General features: G+C 41.5%; 7 protein-coding genes across 9 annotated transcripts; 4 read left to right on the forward strand and 3 right to left on the reverse strand.

The window, feature by feature from the left end:
- Positions 1 to 177: 177 nt before the first annotated feature.
- Positions 178 to 1,231, forward strand: RB195_001771 (uncharacterized protein; the record flags this gene model as incomplete). Of its 2 annotated transcripts, XM_064198705.1 has the most annotated exons (2): positions 178 to 726; positions 776 to 1,231. In XM_064198705.1, 2 exons carry the CDS (start codon positions 178 to 180, stop codon positions 1,229 to 1,231), a joined length of 1,005 nt encoding a protein of 334 aa, XP_064054585.1. The 2 variants fall into 2 exon arrangements, with proteins under 2 accessions (XP_064054585.1, XP_064054586.1); XM_064198704.1 differs by having other exon boundaries at positions 178 to 933.
- Positions 1,232 to 1,572: 341 nt separating this feature from the next.
- Positions 1,573 to 1,959, forward strand: RB195_001772 (uncharacterized protein; the record flags this gene model as incomplete). Its single annotated transcript, XM_064198706.1, has 1 exon — positions 1,573 to 1,959. The coding sequence occupies one exon, from the start codon at positions 1,573 to 1,575 to the stop codon at positions 1,957 to 1,959; it is 387 nt and encodes a 128-aa protein (XP_064054587.1).
- On the forward strand, positions 1,635 to 2,066 carry RB195_001773 (uncharacterized protein; the record flags this gene model as incomplete). Its single annotated transcript, XM_064198707.1, has 1 exon — positions 1,635 to 2,066. One exon carries the CDS (start codon positions 1,635 to 1,637, stop codon positions 2,064 to 2,066), a length of 432 nt encoding a protein of 143 aa, XP_064054588.1.
- A 1,543-nt stretch (positions 2,067 to 3,609) lies between these two features.
- Positions 3,610 to 6,653, forward strand: RB195_001774 (uncharacterized protein; the record flags this gene model as incomplete). Of its 2 annotated transcripts, XM_064198708.1 has the most annotated exons (4): positions 3,610 to 3,886; positions 5,800 to 5,884; positions 6,183 to 6,252; positions 6,546 to 6,653. In XM_064198708.1, the coding sequence occupies 4 exons, from the start codon at positions 3,610 to 3,612 to the stop codon at positions 6,651 to 6,653; spliced, it is 540 nt and encodes a 179-aa protein (XP_064054589.1). The 2 variants fall into 2 exon arrangements, with proteins under 2 accessions (XP_064054589.1, XP_064054590.1); XM_064198709.1 differs by lacking the exons at positions 5,800 to 5,884; positions 6,183 to 6,252; positions 6,546 to 6,653 and having other exon boundaries at positions 3,610 to 3,894.
- Positions 6,654 to 7,944: 1,291 nt separating this feature from the next.
- RB195_001775 (uncharacterized protein) lies at positions 7,945 to 8,514 on the reverse strand (the record flags this gene model as incomplete). The annotated part of the gene is made up of 4 exons (XM_013448586.1): positions 7,945 to 8,085; positions 8,189 to 8,242; positions 8,343 to 8,432; positions 8,488 to 8,514. 4 exons carry the CDS (start codon positions 8,512 to 8,514, stop codon positions 7,945 to 7,947), a joined length of 312 nt encoding a protein of 103 aa, XP_013304040.1.
- Positions 8,515 to 9,409: 895 nt separating this feature from the next.
- Positions 9,410 to 10,664, reverse strand: RB195_001776 (uncharacterized protein; the record flags this gene model as incomplete). Its single annotated transcript, XM_064198710.1, has 4 exons — positions 9,410 to 9,432; positions 9,533 to 9,600; positions 10,370 to 10,516; positions 10,582 to 10,664. 4 exons carry the CDS (start codon positions 10,662 to 10,664, stop codon positions 9,410 to 9,412), a joined length of 321 nt encoding a protein of 106 aa, XP_064054591.1.
- A 1,158-nt stretch (positions 10,665 to 11,822) lies between these two features.
- On the reverse strand, positions 11,823 to 13,873 carry RB195_001777 (uncharacterized protein; the record flags this gene model as incomplete). The annotated part of the gene is made up of 5 exons (XM_013448588.1): positions 11,823 to 11,924; positions 12,100 to 12,223; positions 13,402 to 13,550; positions 13,619 to 13,704; positions 13,852 to 13,873. The coding sequence occupies 5 exons, from the start codon at positions 13,871 to 13,873 to the stop codon at positions 11,823 to 11,825; spliced, it is 483 nt and encodes a 160-aa protein (XP_013304042.1).
- Between the last annotated feature and the right edge of the window lie 5,476 nt (positions 13,874 to 19,349).

Raw genomic sequence — 19,349 nt, forward strand, 5'->3', positions numbered from 1 at the left:
AGGGAAGAGTTCATCATGACGACTAAGACCATCCATGGGAACTCGCAATTCCAGAAGCCCTCCTCTCTACGCTGGACGTGAGAGTCACCCGGTGGAGGGTACCGTAATGAAATAGACCATATCATCGTCAATAAAAGGTTCTGCCTGACGGACGTCGCTGTTGTACCAAAGTTCGATATGGGATCGGACCATCGCCTCCTCCGAGGAAGATTTTCTTTCACAAGGAGAGCAGAGAACGCCGCCACGTTCAGAGGGAGAAATCCCAGAACTGTCATCAACTGGGATCTCTTCGCTACGCCAGCCGGCTTTTGGGAAGATTCCGCAATGGACAACATCGACGAGGAATATGAACGGCTCGTTGAACACCTTCACGACTGCGCGAAGAAGACTGAGGGTTCTAAAACCACCAAGAGACGCCTGCCTCTTGAAACTCTTGAGCTGATACGCCAGCGTGGAGCAGCACGAGCCGCAGGGAACCAAGAACTCACGTCCGTGCTCGCAAGGCTTTGCAGAGAGGCGATAAAGGAAGACCTTAAAGAGAGAAGAGCAGAAGTACTGGCTGAAGCTGCGGAGGCGGGGAAAAACATCCGCTATGCCTGTCGAGACTTCGCCAGACGCAAGACAAGGATGACTGCTCTCCGGAACCCGAAGGGAACAACCATTGCATCGAGAAGGGGGATGGAGAAAATCATCTACGACTTCTACTCCGATCTCTTCGACAGCCATGTCCACTTGCCTCTTCACCATCTGAGGAAAGAAGGATATGTCATTCCAGAGATACTCCCGTCCGAAATACGACATGTCGGTAAGGAATCGTACGGCACCCGGTCTCGACAGAATAAGACCAGAACAACTGAAGAACCTTCCATCAGTACTCATAAACACCCTGGCAAGGCTCTTTACACGTTACCTGTCGGAATGCAAGGTTCCTAAACAGTGGAAGACCAGCAAGACCGTGTTGCTGTATAAAAAGGGAGATCCACATGACATCGGCAACTATCGTCCAATCTGCTTACTGTCCGTCATCTACAAGCTCTTTACAAGAGTGATCCTTAACAGGATTGAACAAGTCTTGGATGAAGGACAGCCATGCGAGCAAGCAGGGTTTCGAAAAGGATTCAGCACGATTGACCACATTCACACTGTTTCGAAACTCATCGAGGTATCACGAGAGTACAAGATCCCGCTCTGTCTCACCTTCATGGACTTGAAGAAGGCCTTCGACAGTTGAGACGGAAGCGGTCGTGGAAGCCTTGGACAACCAAAGCGTCCCTACTCAGTACATAAAGGTACTTTGAGAGTTGTACAGTAACTTCACGACCGGAATTTCGCCATTCTACAAGAACATTATCATTGACGTGAAGAGGGGGGTTCGACAAGGTGACGCAATCTCACCCAAAATATTCACAGCCACCCTCGAGAACGCAATGCGAAAGTTGGAATGGGACGACATGGGAGTGAAGATTGATGGTCGGCAGCTACACCATTTGCGCTTTGCTGATGACATCGTACTGATAACACCTAACATAAGCCCAGGGAACGAATGCTGACCGAATTCGACGAAACATGCGGATGCATCGGTCTTCAGTTGAATCTAGACAAGACGATGTTCATGCGGAACGGATGGGTCTCGGATGCCCCATTCACGCTCAACGGAACGAACATATCCGAATGCACCAGCTACGTTTATCTGGGTCGGAACTGAACGTGATGAACGACCTGGCCTCCGAGCCGGGCAGGAGAAGACGAGCGGCTTGGGGAGCGTACAAGAGCATCGAGGATGTAGTGAAGAAGACCAGGAACACCCGGCTCCGTGCTCACCTCTTCAACACCACCGTACTTCCTTCTTTGATCTGTGCTTCGCAAACCTGGGCATTTCGCAAGCAGGAAGAAGTTCTCTCCTACGTCAGCGATCGAAGATTAGAGACGCCGCAGCGTTTGCCAAGGAAAATAAAATAAGGTGGGCCGGACACGCGATGCGCTTTAACGACTACCGTTGGACCAGAGCCGTGAGCGACTGGGTTCCCCGCGATATTAAGCGCACTACAGGAAGACCGGCAACCTGATGGTCAGATTTCTTCATGAAGTCCTTCAAAGAAAAATATGATGCTCTTCGTGGCCCACGCGAAAGGAGGAACCACTGGGCTACTCTGGCACGCGATCGGGACAAATGGAAGAATTACTGACACCCGCTCGACCAGTTCGAAGATCAACGGGAATCAAGGTGATCAAGGTGATCACCAGAATCGAAGTGCCTCAATCGTTCAGATTTCTACTTTTCTACGTTTTTTGAGCAGCGGAAACCAGAGGTTCCCATTAATTCTTTTGTCTTTGTGCACCATTTCACTCCCATATATTTCTTTGATACGCCAACCGTAGCACTTTTAGACTAAGCCATAACCAAAATGAAATAAAACTTTAGTTAGTTTTTAGTGTTCAGAAAACTAATTCTTGTTGGCAAGTTTCATTCGTCTACTTTCTTTGAAAAGCATAAGGCTTAACTTTGAATGTGAAAAGAGTTTGATTTCCCTTTCTGTTTTCAGAGCTGACTCAATAGTAACAGAAATCTTGAAAAAAGATCTTCGAATTGAATCCAAAGAAACCAAAAACAAAGTCCAAGGAAATTTTTTGCAAGCTGCAAATTTAGGTAAAGTAGTAGTACTCATGTGAAGTCTGAGAACGCTACATAGGTTTTGTCATGGACCACTTTGGCTTTCCATCGTTTTTTTTTTCACTATCGGTCCCAACATTAGAGCAACATAATTCAAGACCTACCTTCTCCAATTTGAAAGAGATGCTGGAGAAGAGCCTTAACTTTCATTTGAGAAAGCTCCACCATTTTTTTCTATACTCTAGCTTCAATGTTCTTGCCATATATTTGTGTGATTTAAGTTCCGTTTCTCAATGCATTCACTAACTAGGAGCCAAGCAAATAACTAACCACACCATTATGTGAAGTAAAAATAGAATGGAAAAAGGAGAGTAAGATTAAGAAGAAGAAGAAGTGGAAAGACAGAAACAAAAACAAGGACGGATGTAGGAACAGTTAGACAGAAGAGAATGAAACAAACATGAATGAAAGTGTGTCACAAGTGTGTTGGAATTAAAGCCATTTGTAAGGAGAGAAGAAGAATAAAATAGACATACCAAATGACGTTTCAAAGATACAACTTCAATAGAAGACGGGGAAACAAAACAAACAAAACGGTAAAATAAAATAAAAATAGAGCTGATGTATAGAGTAGTTGTGGAGGGGGCATTCAGTCGCGCTTTTACTTCTAGAAGTACATAACTAAATCAGTCTGGGCCCTAAGACCCAAGCATTAGTCTTGGAGGATCTATTACATGTAACCTAAAGTTACTAAGAAAAAGAAGTAAGATAAAGCTTCCAGAACTAAGAGCCATCCACCCTCTAGCGTTCTCTGAGACTATTCCTCTGAAATAGCACAGGAAACGGTCACGTTCTACATAGAATTTACCGGCATTACTCGGAAAGGGCGAAGCGTTCCGCAGCCGGCTATAAGTTTAGATATGAGTCAAACTAGTGAGCCCATGAGGCCAACATAAGCACATAAAGGTAGCGTGGACTGTTGTGAGATAAATTCCAGGATGATGCTCACCTTGACAACGTACAGCGACCTGGACAACTTGGAGTATTTGATAATGGACAAGGATGAACCTCAAGATCTTTGTCAGCTGAAACAGTTGGTGCTAAGACCTGATTACATGAGAATTGATGATCACATTATAGTTGGAACTATTTTTCATAGAGTGATCACTTCCCTTCAAATGCACATACGAGCAACTCTACTCGATCAGATGCGGAGCATCATCCTCTCCGAAGTTGAGTTCGTCGCATTGTTAACGTTGAGTTTGTGGTCGCAAAGTAAGTGAACGTTCAATACAAAACAACTAATTTACTACTAAAAGGGAAACAGACTCTTCACTGAATTCACATGTAGTCCAAATCACCTTCTTTCAACATCATCTGCTAGAATCTGTACTTCAAATATTTTAGAATATATGCAAATATATATCCAAAGTAGAGGTGTTCAATTCCACTAATTTCGTGGCATAAAAACATATTGAGAGCTTGGGCCTACTTAGTGTCAGCATCGTTCTGAACTTGAAGAAGAATCGTTAGATGGATAGCTTTATGTAATCACTGCAAAATGTTTTAAATGTGACTTAGATGATGTCACTATTAAATTGAAGATTGAACGTTCAGTATTAGCAGTATAGACCAACAAGAAAAGCCACAGTAATTAAGTAAAGGATAAAGTGTCTGGCGTTAACCAATCCGCTTGGGATGCGCCACCTCGTTCACTTCAGTTCAGAATCGTTTGACGTCTACAAACGTGTAACTGACACATACAATGACTTGCGGGGCGTAGCCCATGCGATTAAGTCTAGCCCTCTCAGACAGTCTTTTATCTCAGTGCTTTTATCCCTTCAGACAAGTATGGTACCAATTTGTCGACATCGGAGAGATGAAAGGCTTGGTGAGCACTGGAGCGGATTCGAACTTATGATCGGTCGTGTAGACAGCGGAACTTCTTACCGAAAGAAATATTTCAAAATCATTTGCGCATTGTGAAGTGATGTTCTAGTAACTTCACTCTGAACAATGAGCAAATGTAGGATGGAAAATATCACATAGTCACTGTGAGGTGATTTACGGTCGAGTCCAAACGACTTGAAACTGGTGCAATTGCGCAAGCGGTCAGCTGCGACCCTCGCCAACTCCAACCGAGCTACAGAGATGAATAAGGATCCCACTGCACTAGTTCGAACCGCTTGCTGCTTACGCAATAGGACAATGCCTCAGGTCGTTTTGACCCGCCTGTAGATGTAAATGAAATTATGTTTGTAGGGATAGGAGCTTTTTTAAAAAAATTGCCAAGAAAAACGTTTAAAGAAGACATTAGAAAGATGCAGCACCACGTCACGTAAGCGTTGATTCGTCTCCACAAGCTCCTCATAGCTTTTCTCTCCTTGTTTTTAATAGTCTTCCAATCTTTTTTACGTGTGATATTGTATGAAAAAAAATGACATAGATTTACGGAACGTTTCACGGTTTCTTTTGCTCTTACGGCGGCTCTACGAAATTAACTTGGAGGATTGGATTTCTGCGCCATTATCTCGTGGGGTTGTCCACAACTAGTATCCTTCGTAGTCATAATCTTACGGAAATCCCAGTTTCAAATTCACCAGTTTATTAGTCTACTCTTCTGTCATGATGTCTCCTCAGAGGCCTCAGTTTGCAGAGATTCGATTTCTGCGCCACTTTTCCGTGAAATTCTTGCTTTGCTTCTTGGTTTGCTGATGGGCATTGCTTTTTAGTTTGCTTTGAAACGACAAACTGCAAAAAAAAAAACGCGGTATCGCAAAGGGAGAAAGGGAGGAGACCCAAGATGGTCAGGGTAGGTTTGTCGTCACCCTGCCAGACATTTACTGAAAACCGAAGCTAAATAAATACTATATAAACTTATATAAACTAGGGAAAGCAAACGTAATAGAAGGGCTATCACTACTTCGCAATAGCCGTTTGAATGGAGTTTGAAGTTCTGCATGTAGATCTACCAGCGCCTTCTTTCACCGAGGACGTAACGCATTACCTCGTCATACGTTTTACGTCTGCTGTAAATACAACGATGGTAGAGATATTGTTAGAGATGAGAGATAAGGAATATTTCTGAAAAAGTGGAAACGGAACGAAATGAAAAAAGAAGACGTTACAAAGGTGTAGCACTTATTAAGGAACATCCTGAACAGCATACTAAACAATAAATGCATCAGGAAACCTACGTGGCCATGAGAAAGCGGAGCGTGTAGCAGGCAAATATCGAGCTCAGATATTCGATGATCTGCACAGGCACTACAGGTGGATTTTCTTGATCTTTCCTAGACTTCAGCTTCTTCAGACTCTGATTGCGAATTGCCAAGTGGCGACTATACATGCACATAGCTCCTACCATAATTTTCTTCCTCTAGTTGCTGCATTACAACCGCCTCTTCAGTAAATATTCTTATACGATCAATCAGCTTGCACAGCACCAACTAGACCGAGTTGCTAATTAACAAAGACCACGCTCCTTACTTTTCCCACCAAAAGCTTTTTTGCGGACGTTAGCCTCTGTACCTGATCTCGTATTAAACCATCACTGTTAAGTATTCTTCAGAGATGAGCGGAAGATGGACAACTACGCAAATAGGTTCGGCGATGTAATGTGCCTCTTCGTTGACGCACAGGTACTATAGTCGGGTCAAAACGAGCTGAAGCTCGGTGTAATTGCGAAAGCTGCTGCGCTCAAAGGTGGAGCCAGAGGTAGTGATCTAGATGGGATCATCGCTACCCTCACTCGAATTGCAACGATGAATGGTCCTAGCGAGGGTCCCCGTTCGATCCAAACCGCTGCCCTCCACTGCGCCGCTCTGAGCGAAACCGCTTATGCAACTGCACAGAGTCAGTCTCAGCTCGCTTCACCCGGCTATACTAAACATTTATTTATAAACATGCTTTTGAAGAAATCCGTTATGTTTAGATGAATGCCACCCGCATAGGAGAGGACTTTGAACTGTTGAAGCTATTCAATATGTACAGTATTGACACCTATATTTACGACTGCTTCAAAGGTAATGGAAAAGGATGAGGCTAACCTCCAGAGGAATTCGATGACGACTTTCGGAACAATACTTTATGTATGTATTATGAGTTGGAGAAGTGTAGAATAGAGAACTACAGATATAGCATAGTGACGCCATCACACAACAATTCCTGGAAGTGCAGGTGTTGTTGACGAAATGATTATTGCACACCATTCGCTTCATTCGCACTCAGCCGTAGTTCAAACGATCCCAAATCCGGTCCAATAGCGTAAGCGACTGCAAGTGGGACTCTACTCATCTGTGTATAGTCAGGTTGAAATGATTTGAAGCACAGTGCAGTTGTGCATCTTTGATAGCACCCTGGAGTTCGCAATGGTCCACCTCGATTCCAACTGCTTTTTCACTTGCGCTTCTTCAAGCGCAGCCGCTTACACAACTACGCCGAGCTTGATATCATTTTGATCCTACTATAGCCCGATTGCAAAAAGCGAGGGCTATTTCAAGCTTACGCAAGTGCACTAGGCATCAGTTCATTTTGAACCGACTATGAATTAGTGTCCAGAAGCATAATTCAGCTTCTCTTAACAACGCACTACTATGATTGCAAAATAAGGAAGAAATGCGGAGATGAAACAATGGAAATACTGGAAAATGAAAGAAAGAAGAGAGGGAACGACACTATTTTTCCAGGCATATCCCAGTTACGCAATCTACACTGTCACTCGAAAATTCAGACTTCTAGTGTTCACTTCGTAGCTGCAAATTCTATGGGTGCTCTTGTGTTGTATCACATGTAGTGTTTCTTAGAAGTTCGTTACATGGAAGTAGAATAAAAAGCTGAAGTCTTCTTGCATTGTGTTTATTTATTGTTCGCTATTTTTTACCATCAAGTCTGACTCTGATTCACGGTGTAAAACGTAGGGGTTACGTGAATTTCGATATAGTGCGGTTTTTACCATTTCGAAAGAGGATTCACACTGGACGAAACATTGTCTTGGGAATTCGGAACAATGCCTATGTTTGTTACTGATCCTACCGTTCACAAGTCTGGCTAACAAAAACCAGAAGTAAGTCGTTACATCAATATTACAACCCATATTCTTCAATCCGCCTTCTTATGTAAAATGAAGGTGATAGTCGCAGCCGATTAATAATAGGCTGTGTTGACGAATGTAACACTGCTGTACTTGTCTGAATCAATGATCGGAAACTTTATATACACTCAATAATTAAACAGTAACTTCAATTACTTCATTTTACACCTGCGAATTTAACAAACACAAAACGAAATGATTTTGCACAGCAAAAATAGCAAAAATTGTTTCAAAGAAAAGGTTATGAAGCACGAACAGGAGGCGAGACAAGAATCACAGAGTCACCGCGGACATACAACATTGGGATGTTTCTCTTTGTTTGTCGATAAATTTCCTCGAAAGATTCCTCGTCCACCTCAGAAGTTGTTACCGTTTCTTCCACCTTAACATTAACTACACGATTTAAAGTTTTCTTGGCTAGAACATCTGAAACAAAGGGGAAAGACAAATATTTTTAAAAAATCATTCCATTCTAACCCACTCACGTTCGAAAGGATCATGTTCAAGTGCTGGTCGTAAGCGTGAAGCCGACCACGTATCTAAAAAGAAAAAAAAACAATAAGTAGAAAGAGAGATGAGGTGCAAGCAACCAAAAACAGAGGCATTCCTTCCAAAAAGGAAACGTTCAAAGCAAAATACCTCTCTGTCGTTGCGCATTTTCACGTAAACACGTTCATCAAGGCTGAGCTTGATGAGATCCAAAGGCTCTTCGACTGTACTCGACAACACCTGCCGATAAAAATGCATAAGATAAATTCATCCAAGGAGCAAAAGTGAAAATTACCTGCGCGGCCTCCTTCTTCTCTGTCATTGCCTCAAATGTAGATAATCGTAAGTAGATGAGCCGTTAACGTCAATAACCAAGCAGTATCAATTACAGTACAACGTAATTAAACGTCGATGACACAAAAGTAAACATGCTTTTATATTTATCCAGAATTTCGGTCACACATACAATGTAGAGTTATATAATTTAGGTGGAGCAAGGTGAAGATGGTCAAATACTTTAAAGTAGCACAATTTAGTTCAAAAACCTGAATAAATAGAACGAAGTATGTACGCTAAACACCGCAGAAGAAAAGATTAACGTGAACCACCACAGAGTAAAGTGTAAACAGTTTATTTATACGAAACCCTAGCAGGACTAACATAGTGGATTTTAGTCTCCACATCCAAGAACCCTATAGGCCCGTATTCACAGTCGGCACAAGTCAAATATTTCATACCATCCACAGAGTTTGTAAACCCGACGTTCTCAAAATCATACATAGTTCGAACTGTCCAGAACCCGGATACTTTCTCCTGAACAACGAATGTAAGAAGGAGAGGAACCGATCACAGAAAAGTTCAAAAAACTCATTTATGTGCTTGTTGAAGAAAAACTGAGTTATTAAGCTCCTCGAGCAACTAGAATGTTGGTGTCTTCACTTAACGAAATTCTACAGACGGCATGAAGAAAAAGAAAGCTAGCGATCCAACCAACAAACTCAGAAACATGGAGATTATGGATGGCTACCAAAACTAGATGGTGAAACAATACTTAAACTTCGGAGCAAATAAGTGAGACCACCTTCTGCGTAGCCACGTCCTTCTGCTGACGACAAAGTGGTAGCACTTCCTCCCTGTTTGACCATCTCCCGACTCCTGCCAGCAGTACTACACTTCCACAGATACCGCATACAAGACGCTGCTCATTCAACGATCCCTCAATCGCGCTTGATGTCGATTCCTACTTGTAAGAATATCCCAATTTAGAAATTTCTTTACCTTCATAGAAAAGGTTAATTTGAATAAACAATAGGACTTGAAAGAGGTCCCCAGTAACTCACTTTCGCTTCCGTCAACGATGTCGTAGTGCAAGAAGGACTGGATAAGCTCATCTTTCAGTTTTATTTGCCTAAAAATGCTTGCCTACTGTTCCTTCCCTTTGAAAAGATAATGTGTGATATTTGAAAAGAATCATAGGAATAAACAATGTGTTCTCGGGCCAATGCTGTCTCGCGCTGAGAGAAAGCAAGCTAGACAGAGAAAATGTATATCTCGTGTCGGGAAAGGCAAGTAGAAGCACCTGTATGCACATGTATATACACCACACCTTATTATACTACATAGAACCGGGTCACTTAAGATGCGTAAGTAATCGAAGACCAGAAAATCAATTAGCTGCCAACAGTAGACGTTTTAGTCTGCCTAGCGCATAAGTGTATAGCGTAGCGTAAAAACCGTTTCAACAAAAGCTATAGCGACTTTGTCTTTTACTACATGTATATGCAATCTAACTTGAAACATAAAGGTTTCAGAGATTTAAGGGACCGAATCCGAATGAATATCAAGAAGCAATATAACTGAGTGTAGAACGAATTTGAATCAATATGTGAGAAATGCAGTTTTCTGTGCTCGTCTTTACCTTTCCCTAGCTTGAAAGTTTTCAGTGCGATGCGAAATTGTTACGGGAATTTTTCTTCGAAGCATTTTCAAACTTTTCAATGTGACTAAGCGGTTTGAGCGATATTCAACTGCAAAGCAGCATTCGTAAAGACTATGCATAGAGTAGACATTCAATTAATGCAATGATAATTGTAGCATTTTTAATAGCCACAAAGTGGTAGGAAGTTCAATGGTTTCCCAGCAAAAAATGCTAAAATAAAGGAAACGGGAGCGAGTACCTATAAAGTGATGCGATCTTATCTCGCTGACGTTGTTCGTTGTTTTGAATATCTGGTATGAGACGAATCGTTTCGCGCAGTTGTTCCAAACCGGATTCCACTTGTCGCAATCGTACTGTTAACTCGGATCCACTACCCTTTTCGAAACTGAATGATTTCTCCCGAGTAATAATATAAACCAGATATTATGTTGAAATTGAAATTGCACTCACGAGCAGATGAGATGAAGTAGGTCCGAATAAATTTTATTCAAATTATTTTGGCACTGCTCTTCTTTGTTCTCAACACTGCTCATTCAGTATAAAAGCGCTAAGTCTAGAAAAACAAGAAAAGTGAAAAAGGCACATACATATAGAAAAGCCCGCATGTATCAATGCTTAACAAAAGAACGGGGGAAGTCATAAAAAAATGGCAATATGTCGCATGAAGTGCAGAATTTTATATAGCCTTAGCCTGTCATAGCAAAAAATCATGACCTTCACAATTGCTTTGTGAGCGAGCCTAATGGGATGAACCAAAAGTATTTGGAAGCACATGAGTTTTGAGAATGATCTTGATATTCTTTCAAGATTTTCGAGAGCTGTATTCTGCACTTCGATACCTTCTGATTTCTGCATGAGACAAAAACATGCATCAGCGGTGGCTCTCGATAGATTAGCGCATAACAAGAGGATCATCTTGCAGAACTGAGGAACGGCGTAATTCTCAAGGCTTGCGATCATCTCGCATAAAATGACCACAAGAACAAGAGACCACGCATTTGCAGGCACGAATGGGCATGTCGAGAAAACCAGGAAACTCCTACTAGCAGAAAATATAAGCGGATCTTTTCCAATTTCGCATAAAACACAACACTTTGGACATCTAAAAATATGAGGGTACTTTAGTTATTCTGTAAATACTTCTCTTATTTGCACAATTTCATCCTCTCAACTATAATAAGGACAGTTTAGAGAGCTTTCTTTCCTAACAAACTTATTCTAGCTAAATATCCCGGGAGGAAGTTTGCGGCTGTGACCTGCAAGCGATGGGAATGTACATTTACTGGATGAGAATTTGCACGTAGTACTTTGAATGGTTAAAAAGTACCAATTACAGAACAATAAAAATCTTATCACACGAAACATTTATCTTAACAAACACATACCTCAAAGAAAAAAGATAAAAAACGCAAGCCCATATACACCTTGACACCCACAGTCCCAATAGAACTCAGTCATAGTGAAGCATTAGAGATACTAGCTGTAAAACACAGATTATAATGTAGCCTTAACATTACTGTTAAGTGGTACACGTATATTGAGGAAATTATTAGTCGGGTGGAATTTACACCAGAAACGATCTAACTAAAGAATATCAAGTGAGGCGGAAAGAATGCAAGTCACTACATCAAGCAAATAATTATAAATCACATTATGGTTACATACAAAACATGCACACTGATAATATAGAATTAAGATATAGGCTTGTTCTCCTCAGCTGGCGTGGCAGCGTTGCTTCCGCCACGAGCTGCTTGCGAAAGGTGATCAATTGAAGTTGATGCGGCCATCTTTGCCTGAAATCATTCTGGGGCTAAGAAACAAGGAATTAATTTAAATGATTACGAAAGTGTATGATGCGACCCATTCAACTAAAAAGTAAGCATAAAGTTAAACCTAGAAAGAAACAACGAAAACATAATTTACATCCAACATCGTTCGAAATATCAAAAAATAGAAAGAATTACATACGCTATTATAGGCGGTGCCCAATTTAGATTCGAATGACTTGAAAAGAGATGAATTGCGCATATCATTCCATTTGTGCTTCACAGTATCAGCCGTGGCAGCCGCGACTTCGGTAGTCTTTTGGAATCTGAAAACAAGTACATTGTATATGTACCGATTCAACGATTATTCCCCCTAAAATATGTGTCAATCAACGCCAAGGATTCTTAGCAGATATTTAATCCTGATTAAAAGTCGTAGTCTTGGGGATGTCGTCTCATCCACTTGAAAGTCAATCAATCTCGGCTTTCTTCTGTTTCTAAGCAAACATCTCACGCAAGCCTTAAGTCGCGCATGCCTAGATTATATGTTGAACAACGTATGGGATCGTCCCTAGTGGAGGAGAGAATAGAATTGAAGAAAACATTGTGATAAAATGAAGTAGATGTAAACGCGGACAGAAATAAGAACAAACGAAGACCGTGAACCAAAACAAGCGTAAGCTCAGGGTGTTTAAAGCACATATAATCGAATTCTGAACTTGAAAGCAAAGGACAAAATGTCTAACGTTGATCACTTCACTTGATGTGTGCCACCGCGTTCACTTCAGAATCGCAACTCGTGACTAGCCTGAAGAATGACTTGCGGGGACCAGCCGAACTACCAAGTCAGTGTTTTCATCCTCCCAAAAAAGTGTGGTACAAATTTATTGAACCCGGAGGGATGAAGGGCTTGGTTGCCACTAGGGTAATCTCGAACCACTGATCGATCATGCAGAGACAACAGAATCTCTTATCGACTGCGCCAGACCACCCCTAGCTCGAAAGTATTTAATGATTATTTCGCAATAATCGGATTTTTCAAATGAAAGAAACATGTTTAAAGAAATGGAAGACAAAAAACGCAATACTAGCCTAGCATGATCCCCAAATGAGAATTCTACACTGAAGTTCGAACCACATTTAATAACACAAATGAAGAATGACGTGGAGTTCTAGTGGACTTCGAATAAACGACCAAGCTACTTCTAACAGTCTTAAGAATATAGCATCTTTCGATGACACAAATAGCTCCAGCGGCGCGAGTTTTATGCAAGAAAGAAAATGGTTTTTCTAGGAAAAAAAAAAGAGGTAAAAGTTCATACATTTCATTACTATTACCTGCGAGGGCATCAAAATAACGAGGTCAAAACCTCATGGATGCCTTTTTTTTCTCTTTTTACTCAACACTGATGGTTGAAGCCTCAGCATTAAAACTGTCTACCTATGTAAGAACACGGATAGGCACAAAACGAGATTATCGTCACCAAAATTTGGAATCACTTACGCTTCTGTATCTGTGACTGCTTTAAGCCCTTTGTTAATGTCGTTTCCAAGCTCAACAAGTGGATTGAGCCCAAGTTTACGCTTCAATTCAGCCGCATGCTTCTGGCGAGCCAAGAGGACTTGCTTCAGTGTTTGAATTTCTTCCTCAGTCTGCAAAACGTAAGCAGTGATGCAAAAACTACGAAGCTCATGAGTTAAGCGTATACAAATAAGCCCACTTTTCTTAGTTCATCCTTAAGTAAAGCAGTTTCGGCTTCACTTAACTGCGATTCGCCATTGTAACTGTCGAAAACAGAATCGGCAGCTATAAAGATCCAAAGTAGATCCACTCACACGTTCCCCGGATTTTAGCAAATTCATTTCGTTGATAATTTAACAACACTAACAATCCGTACAATATGTGATTCAACAGTAAGAGAAAGAAACGCAAACCAATGTAACTGAGACTTACATTCCATTGCAGGCGTCGCCATTACGAAATTAGAACAGCTGAGATGACGTTACACAACAAAGAATGCGCAAATCGATAGCGGTCACACGTCACGCAACCCTGTCTGAAACGAATGAATGGGGTGAATGGCGAACTGCCACATGGAAACAGCGGGCAACAGAATCTTGGAGTCGATCACGCGATTAAAATCATTTCAAGGCCGATGCAAAAAAACATATTCGTAGACACAAATTTGACCGAATTTGTAGCGCTTCAGTGACATTGAGCCACACAATGGACACAATCAATTTCGGGCACAACCACGAATATGCTTGTTACGAACGTTTAGATATGATGCGTTGAAGTGGAAACCATGCAGAAATCATTTGTACTTCTCAAGTAAGGTGTTTAAAGAAAAGAAAAGGAGGAATCTGTTGATTTTATCTTGTGACAATAAGACACTGTACACTCTAAGTGATGCAAACATTCCATCACAGAGAGGAAACTTTATTATTTATGTAACTGTTGTATCCAAGTGAACAACGAGAATAAAAATGAATGTCGATGTCATCACATCTAGAAATACCGAACGAAGCGACAATGTCACCATTAAATTAGTGGAGTGAGAAGAGGAGACAACCAAGTTAACATCTACTGTCCATAATTCATTTGTATGGAACTGAAAACTCTTCCATGAGTTATGTCTGAAGTCTGGGAGTTTTTTTTTTTTTCATCATGCTTCTAAAATTAGACTAGAATAGAAAGCAAGCTCGCAGAAATTAGGGTTCACATGTATTTGAGATCGCTCAACTTTTTCTGCGACATCGTCGTATTCCTGATGTTTCCGAAATAAAGACGAAAACCAGCGATGTTCATCACAACATCGCTAAACGATGCGTGTCGATGTCACCATCACGACGGCGCGTTTTCGCTGGTTTCTCATTGCTCTAATGGAACTTAAAACACTCTCGGCTCCACTCTTGTGGTCATTCACAAACGTATAACGACTTATTTGTATGTTCTGTGGCAGTGGCATATAACAAACACATGTAATCAGAACATTGCAAATAATACATGTGACACTCACTCGCACCACCCCAGGAGTGATGCCTTTAACTCTCAGACGGTGTTGTAAGGACACAGAACAAAAACTTCATCCAAAACTACATAGAAGCTGCATGAAGTGCACTGGTATAAAGAAAGAAAACAAGAAAGACAAAAATGGCCTACGATGCTTGGGTATTGATGCTACATCACGCCCACTTACAATGTGTCGTGTGCTCAAAGTGCAGCATTCATTCAGGTTTGCACTATAAGTGCAAACAATAAAAAAAAATTCAAATATGATTCTAGGTCAACAAATACATTAGTTATCAGCTCCTTTCCCCTAGTTTTTCTTCTTTCGTACATGCAACGTCGAAGTTCTTGGGTAAAATGTAACTAAAATGTAATTTGGGGGGAGGGGAGCACTCTGACTGTAATACGGTGTGTAATGGCGCAGCCACAAAGGTGCGAAGACCTTCACAGAGCACAGAATCGTTCCTAGGTGATACATGGGTTTCTCATTTGTGAAGTATTTAAGAAGGCGATAGTTCATCAATCGACAGGTCATCACTGGAAATGAATAGCTGAGTAACTCGGGGCCCTAAAATCTAAGCATCAGTCTTAGAGGATACACGACATCTAGGTTAAAGCTACTAAGAAAAAGGAAGACAGAGCTGGAACTATTACTGGTTCAATTTTAACATGCCTTTCAAACGCTAACGAAAAATGAATATCTAAGTTACATCATGAATTACTTCCAAAGAAAAAAAAAACAGAACCGAAATGGATTCCAGAGCAAATCAGTTGTTGCATGCGTAATCACTAATCACGCGTGCAACAACTTTTGTTCACACATTTCCGATTTCTGTTCGCAAGTTGGTGGCACTAATGAGGGTTGTCTAGCCTTCAAGAAGGCGGCTCACATTCCTCTGATTCGCGATTTCAAGGGGAATTCCACAGCTCGGGCAAGGTCGCCCCTTCTCTCCTTCCTTCGCTCCCACAGCAATCCGCGATCAGCAAGGCATCCGCCAAATCAGAGTGAAGTCGCGAAGTCATGAAGAATCATGTTAGCAGCTATTATGCAAATGAAATGGTTTAAAGAGGAGAACGGTTCCTGTGCTCAATGGGTGTATTTGCGACTGTTATGCTCTATGATCTTTTTCGTGCTCTGTTTGCAGGTCAGTACACGATGCCATCTAAATCTACTTAAACGGCTGCGTGGGCGGTAGCACCGTAGCCAGCACTTCTGCCAAATCGGCGACCCTTCAGAAGCGTGAGAGCCTTTCGCGTTAAAAGGCAGTCGTAGCTATTCAACTTAAGGTAAATAGGTGAAAGTGACAACTTCTACCTTTGGTACACCTGCTTCATAGCCTATTTTAGCTTTATGTCTGTTAACTAGGGTGGGTTATTTCTAGATATGTATTCTATGTTGTGACTTCTTTCTCCCTTGAATGGTCTTTATTTCTTGACATGTGTTGGCATATAGTTGTTTTTGGCAGGAACGTTAATGATTCGTGGCTTTTACAACTCACGGCTGGCACAATCCTGTCTCTTAACGCATTTTTTATATAATTGAAAATTGTTTTTTTTTGACGAAATATGAAATGTGCCATATGTCCACACATTTCCACTGATCTTTATCTCTCCTCTTTAGAGATTGCATTCCACCTTATTCTCCTTCTTCGTTGCTGAAATCATTCCATCTCTATTCTGAACTGCCCAGCATTGCTTTTCAAATAATCGTTTTTAATTATTGACTTGTCGAAAGTACGGTTTTCGGAAAGCGTAGTGGTTTACTGAGATAATGATTTACAATCTTTCGAAGTAAGGATTTCGTGAAAGTTGTAGTGATTTTTGTATATTACGCTTCGTTAACGTCCATCTACGTCCATATTTTTTTCACTCCATCTGCTTACTTTTACTTTAAGAGTGTCAACTTGTTAAATGCATGGTTATCGTTATTGAAAGTCTCTTTATTTCGGAGTCGTATAATTCAAAGTGGTACCTTCGACAAGTCAATAATTAAAAACGATTATTTGAAAAGCAATGCTGGGCAGTTCAGAATAGAGATGGAATGATTTCAGCAACGAAGAAGGAGAATAAGGTGGAATGCAATCTCTAAAGAGGAGAGATAAAGATCAGTGGAAATGTGTGGACATATGGCACATTTCACATTTCGTTAAAAAAAAAAACAATTTTCAATTATATAAAAAATGCGATAACAGACAGGATTGTGCCAGTGAGTTGTAAAAGCCACGAATCATTAACATTCCTGCCAAAAACAACTATATGCCAACACATGTCAAGAAATAAAGACTATTCAAGGGAGAGAGAAGTCACAACATAAAATATATATCTAGAAATAACCCACCTTAGTTAGCAGACATAAAGCTAAAATAGGCTATGAAGCAGGTGTACCAAAGGTAGAAGTTGTCACTTTCACCTATTTACCTTAAGTTGAATAGCTACGACTGCCTTTTAACGCGAAAGGCTCTCACGCTTCTGAAGGGTCGCCGATTTGGCAGAAGTGCTGGCTACGGTGCTACCGCCCACGCAGCCATTTAAGTAGATTTAGATGGCATCGTGTCATATCTTTTTACCTCATGTTGAAGACTACAATCCCTGTGCGTTAAAGGCATCACCCCATGAATCCGGGGTGGTACGGGTTCCAGGCGGGTAGAGCCTATACGGGGTCGTAAATTGTGGGGAAGAGGGTGATTCTGTTTCTCTCTCTCTCTGTATCAGTGTAAACGGACGACCCCGGAACGCTGTTTCTTACGACCGCATCTGATAAAACCCGAACCATCCCAGATTCGTGGGGTGATGCAATTAAGGCATCCTCGGAAATTTTGCTGTTGATTAACTTCTCGTTGACGCAACCCAAAAACGTCGCAATCGATATTTCCCAACATGCACTTCTCCTCAAAACGCAAAATATGTCGCAGAGAGCGAGATTCGCAGTCCATTACAAAAATCTTGCGGAACGGATTTGAATGAGTTAGGATGGGCGATACTGTGAAAATGTTCCCTGAACTTTCTTAAAGTCAATGGCAAGGGGGAGCACGTACGCAATTGCGCACGCGGGTTTCCTCGAGGCGCTTCGGTGGAGCGTAGCGGCCAGGAGCGTGGTGAAAGCCTTGCTGTCACCACCCATTGCTGTAGTTTGCGACGGTCCACCCCACCCCCCTTTAAAAAGATAGTAAACAGTCTTCTCATACTTGTGCTAACACCACTTGAAGGGTAGAACTGGAGTTCTCAACCATATGTGAAGAAATTGCGTGTTCTAGCATCACCATTGCGTGCCTGAAGGTGGCGCAACCGCGCCCGGTATCCTCACATGATGGTACTCATACCGGCACTCCATTTGTCTAGTTCACGTCCCGGAACTTCACCTATCAATACATTTTACAACTTTACAAGAGTAAATAAGCTGTAACCAGAAATAAATCGTTAACCAGTAGGCAGCGGCTATTAATTCTTTTGTGTGCATTATGAGATTAGAGATGATTTTGACTTTTCGTTGACTGATCACTATGAGATCAGTCAACGAAAAAAAGCCTTAAAGAAATGGTGCGAAGAACTACACGCAATTTCCATTTGAAAATTAGGAAGGAAAACACGAAACTAGGTCTTAGTAGTAATAGCAGCCAACAAAACCAGGGAGGCATAGACCTTGCACTTTTGAATGGGGAACTTGGATCGATCAACAATGACTAACTAAACCTGTTGAGCGGATCAATTCCTCCAGAGATGAGTCAGGAAAGATTCATCGCCGACTGGTATTGCGGAAACTGACAAACTATATTGTAAAATGTTTTGATGCATTGCTATGTTTAATTTATCTGATAAGAGTTATGAACAAGGTTCAACTCTAGAAACTCTTTAAGTGCAGATTCTGCTCCGATGCTTCACTTTAAGACGGTTGACGAAGGGACCCCTTCACTTTTGGACGATTGAGAAGAGATCCTCATCAATTGCGCTGCAACCTACGAGCTAGACCTCCATCACCTGAAGATGGTCCGGCTCCTACTGCAAGATGAGTACGGAGCATAAGAATATACTACACAGGTTCCAAGTGAATATAAGTACTATCTCCTAATATCAGGCGCACAGCAGTCTTTCGGATCAGCGTGAGCACTTACGCGTAAAAGACGCACTGACGTCCGATGTTTAAGTGACGCAATCGTAAAAACCTGAAAAGTTCACAAATCTGAGTCCAGAGTTCAAGGAGATGAGTACTTCGGGGAGGGGCAAAAATTACCAAGGTGCGGGCTAAAGTTGCTGAGTACTGATGTGGATTGGCCATCTCCCCTACACAGCGGAGATCTTGTTGAAAACTGACAACCCTCGAGAACACCTCGTTTGCGTCTTCAAAGTTAAACCATGACAAAGCAAAACAGAACCTCTTCACCCTTGAGGATGAACTAACATCCATAGATTTAAAAAATCTATAGGTGGTGTAAGTAAGGTAATAT

This window comes from Necator americanus, chromosome IV, assembly GCF_031761385.1.
Source record: "Necator americanus strain Aroian chromosome IV, whole genome shotgun sequence".
In the NCBI taxonomy this organism is placed as follows: domain Eukaryota; kingdom Metazoa; phylum Nematoda; class Chromadorea; order Rhabditida; family Ancylostomatidae; genus Necator; species Necator americanus.